The sequence below is a fragment of the Tinamus guttatus genome, unplaced genomic scaffold (genome assembly GCF_059628265.1).
Source record: "Tinamus guttatus ecotype Peru unplaced genomic scaffold, ASM5962826v1 Tinamus_guttatus_pri_ptg000012l, whole genome shotgun sequence".
Lineage (NCBI taxonomy): Eukaryota > Metazoa > Chordata > Aves > Tinamiformes > Tinamidae > Tinamus > Tinamus guttatus.
The window spans coordinates 1,832,630-1,845,067 of NW_028288546.1; the positions used below are offsets into that span (position 1 = coordinate 1,832,630).

The following is a 12,438-nucleotide window of genomic DNA, read 5'->3' on the forward strand; positions in this document are numbered from 1 at the left end:
CCAGAGCCTACTGAAGTCAGTAGAAGAGTTTCTGTTGACTCTGGCAACTTTTAGATTCCGTCCTGAGAACAGTTAGTACCTCACCCTTTCTAGTGCCCTGTTTGTCACGTCTGGTTATGTCTGATTATGACAATAATGAAATTCTAAGATATTTGCTCTATTTTCTTTGCCACCAATAGGTAGTTCAAATACTTTTGTTTTAAGGCACTTCTCATTTTTTTGTTAAGTTAAATACTGTCACGCCTACTGAAGAAAACATGGCAACTTGTGGTGGAAATGAGCTTTCATCTAATCAGAAGTCTTTGATTTTGTCATATAAAAGACAGCCTTGATATTTTAAAAGACATTTGACTTGACATGTTTTAACTCTATATTTGTAGCGTTAATTTATATCCTTGAAATTTTGGAACAGTGGTTTGACCTTATATACTAACCAATATAACAAGCAGATCCTATGGTGATTCTTAGTCAGGGGATTGAAAGAATTGGGAAAGAACAAAGAAAAGAAATTATGCAGAATATGGATAAAAGAACAGTAGAGATTGATGGTTTCCAAGTAACATTAGGAAAAAACAGGTCCCACTGTTGAGGATGTTGAAGCTGTGAAGGTCACAGTCATACACTGTAAATCACTAAGGCAGAATTACAGCAGAGCTGTATAAGGAAAAAAAACAGTGTAACATTTTATATTATTTGAGAAATAACTACAAATTTCTTTGTGACCCATTTAAGGTTTTTATTTTCAAAAAATGGTAAATTTAAAGAAACTTATGGTTTCCTCCTTTGCTGCATTATGGAATTAAAACATGTCCACACATCTGTATGTGTATATATGTTTCACATAATTTGATATGAAATGGTTAGTATTATTTACTCTTGATGTATTCAAAAATATGCTTAAAAAAACACCAGACAGCCAAGACCTTTATTTGTCTTTTCTTCTCAGACTTTTCACTCCCAAATCTGAAAACTCTCCCATTTAGTTAGAACTTTTCTTCAAAATTTTCAAGCAGTTTTTCAGTCCTTTATCGTCAGAAACAGATTCAAATGTTTGCTGTGACATGACATGAAAAGCCCTAGGAGCTGTGCTATTCCTGATCATTGTGTGTCCTTAGTAACAGTACTGGTTTTCATTGGTATTTTTATTAGTAGTAAGCTTTGCTGCTTTTGCTCTGTTATACTAATACCATCAGCTGTGCTGAAAATGTAATGGCAGAGCCAGTAAAACACAATTATGAAGCCTTTCTTTTTCAGATGTTTTCCCAGAACTCACGTCCATGCTGCTTATTAGTGAAATGTTCAGCTAGAATGATGGAAGATTTGCAAAGGCAAAATTTGCTGCCAAGCTGTTAAAACTCACAGCTTCAGTGTGGCTTAGCTATTGTACAGACAGATGTCAAAACTTGATAACTTTAAGGGCATATTTGTGGGAAATGCAGCTCAGTAAAAGAAGCCCAAGCTTTAGAAGAGAATAAATCCATCTTCTTTCACCTTCCTCCTCCTTTTACGAGGCCTGATCCTGTTCCTGGTTGTGCTGCAATGTGTGTGAGTGTAGAGTTTCTCCCTGAATTTTACTTGGTGACTGATCAGCTCCTAGATGTGATGATTGCAAGCACAAAAGGGCCACCAAGAATAGTTTTTAAAAATTGCCTGTGTACTAATAGCAGGAATCTACAACAATCAAAAGAAATTCAAACGAACTACAATTTCAAAAGAAGTTGTAAATGTCCAGGCTTGGTTTTGCTGACCGTTATTTTTTGTGTTTGGACCATTCAAATCAGTAGTTCCAGCTTGAAAGATTGACCCAGGAAGAACAAAATGGTTCACAAGTGTCAGAGCAAACTTTGAAGACGTGCAAAATGTAGAAGAAAAGTAGAATCTTAGGAATCTTGTTGAAAGGGGCCTCTGGAGATGACTTCTTAGCACAACCCCTTTTGGGGGGCAGCGCTGTTGTCAGCGCTACATTACGTCAGCCATAGCTTTGTCTATCCAGAACTTGAAAACCTCCAAGGACACAGATTACACAACGTCTCTAAGTTACTGAAAGGAGCTGAAATGCTGCTGGGCTGCCTCGGACAAAATGGAGCATAGTTAATTCAAGTTCTGTCTGCAGAGACCTGGAGATTAAATGTGGAATTAATTTGCTGAGCAGGATTTCATAAAAGTAGGGCTTGTCAAATGAACATCTTTTCTTTTTTTGACAAGACTATAGCTCTGGTTGCTTTTCTGCTCTGGTGTAGTATGCTCGTTTTCCCACAAGATCTTGGCCTTAAAGCCACAGAATATCCTCAGTAATTTTATTTAAATACCAACTCCTGGCAGATCTTAAAATGCATCTTCAAAATAAAGTTAAGATTTATGAGAAGGACCAAAAACTAGTGGATTTTTTAGGACTCCATTTACAGTAAAATTATTTGTTAACAGTCTAAATAATATTCTGAAATCTTTGCTGGTTTGCAAAAGAAATGGCTAATAGCAAATGACTGGAGTCAGCTGGACTGGAGTAGCTAAAATCAGCTATTGGAATAGCTGCAATAAAAGTAGGTGTTTTAGTACAAATAAAAACAGAGGAGAGTAGTCACACTTCTTATCTTAATCTCTTCTCCCTAAGTGGTCACTGGGTAGATATGGTTGCTTGCAGAAGTCTATTCCTTAAGTGCTTTAATTGGACAGGAGCTAAATTCCTGCCTATTTAGAGATTCGTGTTGTGAACATGAACAGACTCCAATTCTGCCTTTTTATCTTGACTTTTCACTTTATGCTTCATCCCATCCCTTTTGCTTTGCTTCTTGGGGTTATCCAGTTGTTGCAGAATGACATTGCAATTCTCCAGTTAATGATGTTTTTCATCTTAGGGATGAATCCTTCCCCCGTATTGATAAAAAGAAAATCTGGATGTAGTTGCTCGAGGTGCCTTGTGCAGTCAATGAAAACAGCGAGATCTTCCAGACAGTGATTCAGAGTATTGGGATGACTTGGCTTCCCTGGAGAAGCCTAGAATAGGCTTTGCCTCTGAATCATCTCCCTGAGGAGTCTTTTTTTCTCCCAGTTACCCACAGAATTTAGGTGGGACATTCCCTTTGATGTCAGTCAGCAATTTTCATTAACACATAAAATGCTCTTGTCTTAGAAGAACATTGGTGAAAAGAAGATCAAAGCAACATTTATGAGCTCAAAAATGGTGGGTAGATCAACAAAATGGGAGTTTGTTCTGAAATACACTTCGGTGTCGCACCCGCACAGAGTCACGACTAGAGTCATCTCTTAGTCAAGATCCTAGGATGTAAACAAAGGGGAGTCCCACATAAAATTACAGACATTATTTTTGCCTTAGTACACTGCACTCTGCTAGAATTCTGTGTTTAATTCTGAAATCCACATTTCATAGAGGAAGTACAATTATGTATAGGTTAAACACTGATCAGGGAAGACAAAAATGTGACAACAGGGAAGGGGTAATTTAGAGGATGGACAGTTCAAACTCATAAAAGTGCATAACTAAGTCTGGCAGCTAGGAGTGAAAGTAGAAATGAAGGCTGCACAGAGCTACCATAATTATTTGGATGGATTAAGGAAGGAGGGTGCATATCTAGTATTATTTGAAGTCTTTAAGGGAAAAAGGCAGTGTTTTTCTGAAGAAGAGTCTGAAGAATAGTGAAAATTTTGAAGTCTCTGTGTAGGGAAGCTCAGAAAATATCATGTTACCACGTATAGCCATTAAGTCTATGAATTATAGCAAATGTATATAGATATAAAGAATATATATTTTTAAGTCTATGGATTATATGTTGGAGTCTTACTACCTGTGAAACTGTTTATTCCTTGACTGCAATATTTGGAAGATCGCCTGTGAATAGAAATGTCGCAGTGTTCTGAGCAGCTTTCCTATCCAATCCTGTTTGTTTGATGAGGCATTTCCCCATACTTGGCTTTGAAACTTGGCAAGTATATCTGATCGGGAGAGGGGTGAGACATGGGGTTTCAGTGATGAAATCCAGCTGATACTCAAAGTGAAAACTCGGTTCCAGAGAGATCTTAGAAGGCCAGTGAGAACGAAAACACCAAGCTAAGCAGTGGAAGTTGTATGCTATTTACATGTTTTACCCCCATTTGTCAAGTAAATCATACAGGAAGATCAGTATTGACTTTCCTAGCAAATTTTGCCAGCTTTCTCTCTGCTATCTCCCTAATGGCTGTGGAAGTGAGTCAGGTATGTGCACAAAATCCCTGAGAAGTCTTGGCCTGGCATCCTGACGGCAGCTGAATTACAAGACTGAAAACTGCCCTGGCATCATGTGCTCAGCAGAAAGCAAAGTCCATTTTGGGCTTAACTGCTTCTCATCCCCGTTACCCACTTCGGAAGTAGATTCATATTCTTGATCTATTTCTAGGCAGTTTGAGGCTTTCACCTTTTTCCTTCAGAACTGATAACCGGGTTTTGGAAAAGTCTGTGTGTATACACACATGCATTTATGTATATGTGGCATATGTATGTGTATATATATGTCATACTAAACTCATTCCTTCTCATGTGAAAGAAGTGCTGTATGTGAGCAGCTTAAGATCAATCCCTTTTTCTGCCTGGTTATCTAAGCCCATGTGTGGAATGTGCAGTGAGGCTTAGTCACCCCTTCTAGAGGAAAAATCACTGCATGAGGGCTTTATACACTGCTGTTCTGCAGGGAGTTCAGCTACAGTATTAAAATTTTAGTTTGCAGTTTGACCTTCATTGAGCAGTTGGGTGGTGCCTTGGTCTGTACTGTTATTTTTTCTTGTAACAAAGGGGAGAGCTGCAAGTTGATTGAGAGGTGTCTTCCTCTAGTTTACAGCAGAGGTTTTCTTGCCCTTGGTGATAAGCTGTGTCTTTCCATCTGCAGCTCTTGCCTTCTGTGATAGCAAGTATTTTGATTCGTCAAAAGGCGCTGCAAAAAGCTAGTATTTACATGCACGGTAAAATGTTTCTTTGACAGCATGCCCTACATCTAGAAAAATCGTAGTTTTGTTCATATTTCTGTTTAATGTCAGGTAGGAGAAGGTTTGCATTATATTAAAAGTAACAAATGATCAAAGAGGAGTACAATAATATCATTTATTTGCTTCAGCTGGAGTGAAAATGCTTTGCTGGTTATTGGCATGTCTGAAGGTCACAAATGATACAGGCAGAGCAGACCTACCGTTCTTGATGGCACGTTCAGTCTATTAATAAATGCCCCGTTGCAATGTAAGCTGCAGTTCTTAAGGATACAGTGAGAATATATACATATATATAGTATACGTGTATATATATATATGACATCATCTGATCATACAATGGCATGGGTGTGTTATCAGAGGCAATGTTAACTACTTCATGATTAAAACAATTATTTTTGAATACTTTGTTTGCCTACTCTGTTTTCTTATCTCATTTAGTTTCATGTATTTGTTTTTACTATCCTAATTCTTAGACCTGTAGTTTCAATTTTCATTCCAACTGAACCTTTTTAACAAGATTTCATCAGCTCTCAGGGCTCTTCCATCCAGCATCCCTGTCACTTTGTACATAAAGTCTCCCATATAAAACGCATCTGCAAGATCAACAGAACCTGTCCAGCTATTGGAGTGACTTTATTGTTGGAGAGATTAAGTAGATGGTTTCTTGTCTGTTTCTTTCTTTGAGAAAAAGTTTTCAAAGTAATACCACATAGGGAAATGTCTTAAGTTGAAAGATTATACAAAGCAATGAACTCCATGAGCATGCACTTTTTTTCTAAGCATAGTTGCTTATGGATGTTTGTGCGCTTCTAAAGAGCCGTAGCTAAGGCAGTTATTTATAATTCAAAACCTCATTCAGCAGTGCTGAAGATCCACAGCCTCGTAATGCTCATTCAGCCTTTAAAAGACACTGCTGAGTCCTTAGCAAAGAGAAATGGGCACTGATGGGGGAAGAAACTGCCTCCTTTCCTCTCCTCTGCTTTCTGCTATCCTGGGATGTTGATGCGAATGGGAAAGCTGAAGAATAAACTATGATCCTGTGGGGAACAAGGCTGCCTTAGCCAGAGTGAATGTGGGGATGGACTGAGAGCGCTAGTAGCAGTCTTCATTCCCCACTATTTTTCGAGGAACTAATTCTGGGCTGCAGAACAGCAGCAACATGTGAAGAGGAGATCCTTGTAGGCTTAATTAAACTGAAAGAATCCAATATGATTAAGTGGATTAGTTGCTCCACACAGTTATTTGTTTTTGTGCCCTGGAGGCAGTTCTAGAGTAGGTTTGGCTGCCCTCTTGGCTTGACCTCACTTCTGGAGGTTTGCACAAGCCTCAGCAGAAACACCTCAGACTCTTACACACCTAGGTGTATAATCTGCATTGGATAATCACCACTTTTAGATTATTTGATGAGAATTAGAGGAAGAATGTGGAGAAATGAGAAGCAGAATGCAGTTGTACGACCAAATAGGTGGAGACCTGTGAGCACTTGGTTGTCAGGGTAAGCAGAGAAAACCTGTTTCTCATGCAAGTGTGAGGTTGTTTAGTTGTGCTGAGGGAACAAGAGTTAGTAGCAGAAGGGAGGGCTGGTTTGAAGTGTCCTTTTGGCCCGTAAAACTGCAGTCGTGCACGGGCCTCAGCTTGTCCACAAAGCTCTTTGCAAGACCAGACTGAATTATGAATGGGATGTGGTAAGTGAAATATGGTCCTGCAAATTATTGGGTTTGGGTGCAGGTGTTGGAGCCTCGTGCCTTGTAAAGATGCAGGGAGCAGGGTACAATTGTGTAGTTCAGAGAGCGGCTCCCGCTGTGCCCTGGGAAAGAGTAAACAAACAGTTTTATTTCACCAGGAGAGTAAATATTGACGGCTTCCCAGGCAGGGTAGCCTGTTTGCTTTTGTTATGTATCTTTAAAACCGCCATGACTATTACAGAAGATATGATTACTCTGGAGGGACTTAGATTAAGGTTTATGGGTACGTGGATTTTATCTTAACACTGTTTATTTGTTTTGTATTTCTTTGCTAGGAGTTTGAGTGTTTATATTCCTGGAGTTCAGAAATTCTGGTTTATTCTAAGAGATGAAGGCTGATATCATGTAGCAGTGATATTTCCTCAAAATAATTCCACTTTAAACAAAAACAGTACCTAATATGCCCTTTTTAGAACTCGTTATACACATCCACTTGTGACTGAAAGAGCTCTCTGATCACAGTTTCTTTGAAAGAAAAACATTTTTAAGAAACCTTTATCATTTTCAGTTAAATCAAAATGATCACTTTATGCATGTAGAGTGTAAATTGCATACCCTGGCCATACCCTGAAGGCAAGTATGTGGCCCATGCTTGCTTTTTGCCCAGTTTGCACACAGCAATGCAGCTTGTTCTTATGTGATTTCTTAATGTTCATGCCACAATATTCCCTTACCTTGCTAAGTCCAAAGTTTATCTTGGATCTTGGTTTTCATTACGTAACCTCGGATTTTGCGTCAGAATTACTGAAACAAGCATTTACTGTTTTAGTCAGCTTTAAGATAACTGGCACTTTTTCACAAAAGTGGGGGAAACTAATGTAAGCGAGGGCCCCATCGAGCTTCCAAGTCGAGGTTTTATAGACCAGATAGATCTTTGTGGTTGTAAAGGGTTGTAGCTCTCAGTTTTAAGCACGGATGCTTCTTTTTTAATTATTACTCTGTCGACTTTGTGTATTTGCTGATTAGAAATGCTGGTGCTTTCCCTTTCCTTTTCAGATGACACTGGTTGTCCCAGCAGCCAGTCAGTATCTCCAGTTAAGACTCCTTCTGATGCTGGAAACAGTCCAATTAGTTTTTGCAGTGGCAGTGATGGAGACTTTGCCAGAAAGAAATTTCATTCAGGGGCAATGAGTGAAGGAAACCTGCAAGTGGCTCGATATAAGAAGGACACAAAGACAAGCCTTGTAAAGCCTGGTAAGTGCTTCATAGCTCCTTTCATTTCTTTGATTATGCTTTTTAACAGGGTAATATGGCTATAGATATTTAAATACATTGTGCTGTGCTACTGTTGACACAACTAGCCTTAGTAGTACACAATTGGGTTCTTTCTATGGAAACACCTCCAACGTTTGAAAACAGTGTAAGTATTATTTTTTTTCATGGAAATATAATTAAATGACATCTTCACTTTCTTTTATGAGGCTAGATGGTGATGTGAAATAACAATTGAATGGGATTTTCTGCTGTTCCGTGGTCGTTTCACAGGTATTTCACTGGGCAAATAAATATGACTCTTTAATATCAAAACAAAGAATTAGCCTTTTAATGGTGTTAGGTTTATGGTTAGATTCTGCCTACATTTTATTCTACCAAGCTGTGACGGTTCTGGGGATATCCAATGTCAAACCAAAGTAAAATAAAAGCCAGTGTAAATGTGGGAGTTCTACAGCATAGTGCATCATCTGAATCAAGAGTATGTCACACCTCGGACCACCAGTTTTGTCAGCATTTTCTTGTCACACATCCGAGACTGAATAGCCTGGGGTTTTGTAAGTCAGTGTAACTTTAGTGGGCAAATAAAAATATTTTTGTGATTCTTGTACAGTCAACTCTGGATTACAAATGGGCTTTACAAAGGATACTTGGGCTATTTTTTTAGTAATCATGGTTCCAGACCATGTTTTGGCACTATGCAGAGTCAACATGGTGTGTTAGCTCAGGTACTTCATGGCTGTGCTGTTTGTAGGGCCACTTCATCTCCAGAAACAATTTTACTATTTTGATTCGAAGCCGGCTCAGACTTTCCGTCACCATCTTTGTGGAATAAGGAACAATAAAGAAACTGGCACAAAAATGTATCATTGCCTTTGTCATTGAAAGGGCCAACTGAATCTAAATTATCACTAACCCTGAAAAGCTCTTCAGCTCATTTGAAAGTACCCAGAATAGCTCTGGTTTTCTGGTGCCCCATTACTCTGCAGAATAAGTCTTGTTTTCTGTTGCACTTAAATCAAGAAATCTAATGCAAGTGGAATGAGGTGGATGCAGTATATGGCAGTTGGCTGTGCAAGCATGACTTTCACAAACAATTCATATGTGAATGTAGTTGTAACCCAAGAAAATGTGAATAAGCTTTTGAGAGTTTATCTGCTAAATGGTGCTGTACTCTTGGAAAAGAGTTATACACTTCCCTCATTAAGTAACTCCATTGCTTTCAGTTATTACTTATGTCTAGTGATCAAGCTATAAAATTCAGTTAATAGCCATCGGCCTTGGTAGTCAGAAGTCAACTTACCTAAGTGTCTGAACTGACTTAAAGAACTGTGTTTTGAAAGGAACTGTATTTTTTAAATGGTGCTTCTTGTAGATAGTAGTTTCTGTAACAATTTCACTTATGTATACTTGTGTCTCTTTTCTTAAATTATTTGGAACTTTCCAAGTAGTTTCAGCTAAATATAAAAAAAAGAGCAGATGAATCAGTAAGGTATGAGTTGGCTAAAGGCTAAAAGGGGGCAACAAAGGCCTTCTGAGTGGAATTTTAATATACTTCAGATAGGGGAAAAAATCAGCTTAGTTCAGCTAAGTCAAAGGCAGTTTGGCTTTATGAAATTCTTTGGATAGCTTGACATACTGACGTTCTCACCCATTTGTTTTGAAGCTCTAATTTGTCATCTCTAATTTTGAAGCTCTCTGTGTTGTTTCCTTTTAATATTGCCTTATTCTTGTAGTTTGACCATTTTGTATCTGTTTGTACCTATTTATTGGTTAAACTCTAAGATTGGAAAATTATTTCTGGAATTCAAGCATATCATTCATGGGATCTATCAAAACTCAGAAGAGGAAATAGTTTTGATTGATAATAAGTCTGATATATAGTCACCTCAAAGTACTTCATAGTTCCTCCCACTAATTACCTCATGCTTTTTCTAGGGTAAAGACTTCAAAAATCACATTCTAGTCAGTGTGAGACGGGCTTTCTCAGAATGGAAGAAGGGCATTCTCAGAATGGAAAGGAAGCCAGGCAATAGCCAGCTTCATTTTCCTGCCTTGGTCCACAGGAATCAATGTCATTCTCTTCCTTTCTTGTTTCTTGTTGGATCCATTACATTCTTTATGTCCTTTTTGTGGATGAATGCGAAAGTCATCTCACAGCTGACCCACTCAGAAAGATCTGGTCCTTGTGCAAAGAGATGTCACTGTATTTTAGCAAAGCATGGAAGGAGTAACAGGGAAGCAACAGAAGGGCAGTGGGCTGCTTCTACCTACCTGAATACCTACAGGATTTGTGCCCCAAATGTCTGTGCATTGTATCTTTTTCTCTACCATTTTTTTTCCTGATTTATGAATACAATCTTGGCATAGTATTTATCTAGAAAGGTCTGGTGATAATGACTGCATAGCAGGAGTCAAATATCAAAGACAAACATGCAGGGGGCCACTCAGTCTTGCAGAGTCTGACCTGTGCTACAGTTCTGCAGGCAGGTGCATAAATCAGGCTGCACCTTCAGACTGCCCTGCCATTTCACTGAAAATTTATCTGTTTCCAGCATTGTTTCCTTGGAACATGCCAAGTATCGTAAGTCACACGCACACAAATATTTAGATAACTCAGGAAATGTCAGAGTGGGATAGCACTCAGAATGAACCCTTGGCACTTTTTAAAGCTGTTCCCAAGCACCAATGTTTTTTGCTGCTCTAAGCAATATCACTTCATCTTTCTTTTCCATGCTTAACAATATCAAATATAGCAGAGCTTTCTTTTCTGTAACAGCTAAGACATCATTATATGTATCTAAATCATATTCAGCTCTCAGAGTAGCAACACACTAGATTTGCAGTATCTTTTTTAATTTATGATGTCTGCATAGTGAACCGTACTTAATTCTATAATGCATTTTTTCTGTATCTTGCTAAATCTCTGAAAGTTTTAAATGTTATTCATTTCTGATAATTGGTTATATTTCTATTCTGCATTAAATATGCATCATAGCAATATTATAGATGAATTTCAAAATAAATTTCAAAATGAATTGGTTTAAAATCTGTCACTGCTTTCTCTGGTGAGGATGAAGAGGAAAAGTACATTATGAAATAAATATAACATCCACTCCAGAAAGAAATTTTAAACCTTTTAATTTCAGTATTTTAGAAAGGATCCCTCTTTTGGATGTGATTCATTTTTGCAGTATTAAAAGCAACAGATTTTTTTTTTGCAGGGAATGGCAGAAAGGAATTTAGAATGCTTGATTGATACTAGTGCTATAGTTATCTCAAGGTGCTGCACCAAGACCAGTAGTTTCTGTAAATGTATAGATAGCAACCTGAGCTCTTCTATGAATTCACCTTATTGCTGTATTCCTGAATTCCTGCTGCTGATGTCCAAATATTAGTAAGGGTAGTGAGAACTACTTTGCTTTCTTTGACAGTCTTTCTCCTCTCATTTTTGACTTTCATAAAAGGGTTCAGAGTAAGCGGGAAATTCATGATAAGCTCACAGAGAAACATGGGTAAGGAGACGAATCTCAGGCGTGAGTTGTGTCAGTAAGTTTTAAAAGGCTTGTAGGCTTAAAGCAACGCAAAGCTCCGTGTGGTCTTAAATGTCTGTAATTCTAGAATGGCACCTGATCAGCTGTGTTCAGCATATCTGGCAGGAGCTCTGCTCTTCACTTTCCTTGGTCGTGGGCAGCCGTAGTCCAGCTTCCTGAACCATCTGAGTGTAGGGGCTATCTCTCAGAGTCCGCTCAATGACTAGAGTTTCACGTGAAATCACTAAGACTTGAGACATTGAGACTGTCCCAGACCTACCAACATAACTGCTCTTGGCCACTTAAGAGGCTACCGAGTAAAGATTAAACACCACTGCATTAATGGAATCCTAGACAAGCAGCAGTTAAGGTCAACTCTAGTTTTTTACAGTCTGTCTGTTCATCGTTCACAGCTCCGCTCAGTAATAACCACTCCAGGTAGCAGCAGACTATGCAGAAAAATTCTTCTCTTTCACTACTAATAAAACATTTGACCATCTATTACTGAATCTGGCTAAAATAGTAACACTTTGGATTAAACTGTTGAACTGCAATGGATTAAATTTCAGGAGCAGTAGTCATTTAAGATGAAGACATTAAAGCTTCGTTCTGTTCAAGTTGATAGGCGAGTCTCAGAGCTTTAATCACACAGACCACCTCCCGTTGCTGCCTCGGCCTTTATTCCTCTGCGTTCTGCATTGCTCCCATCTGTTGCTCAGTAGCTGCAATGATCTTGTTTTGTGATCTTCCTTCTCTGGGTTTAACAGCTGTATACTTTCATATCTGAGTTCATAGGAATGAAAGAATAAATAAAAGTTGTCTTAACAACCATTAAAATATCATTTAATTTACAGCCATAGTAAATAAAGTTGTACTCAGCACATGCTGCCATTATGGTCTTTTTCACTTCCTCCTGATCTACTTCTCAAGTCATAAGTGAGTAAATCCTGTCCAGTCTGAGCAGATTAATCCTT

The 12,438-nt window shown here is 38.4% G+C and overlaps 1 protein-coding gene across 1 annotated transcript in view; it reads left to right on the forward strand.

Annotated features, from left to right (window-relative positions):
* Positions 1 to 12,438, forward strand: part of SYBU (syntabulin) — a 36,178-nt gene that overhangs the window by 5,700 nt on the left and 18,040 nt on the right. Inside the window, exon 3 of the mRNA XM_088523189.1 lies at positions 7,716 to 7,913. Coding sequence (XP_088379315.1) covers positions 7,716 to 7,913 — 198 coding nt within the window. The remainder of the gene's footprint in view (positions 1 to 7,715; positions 7,914 to 12,438) is intronic.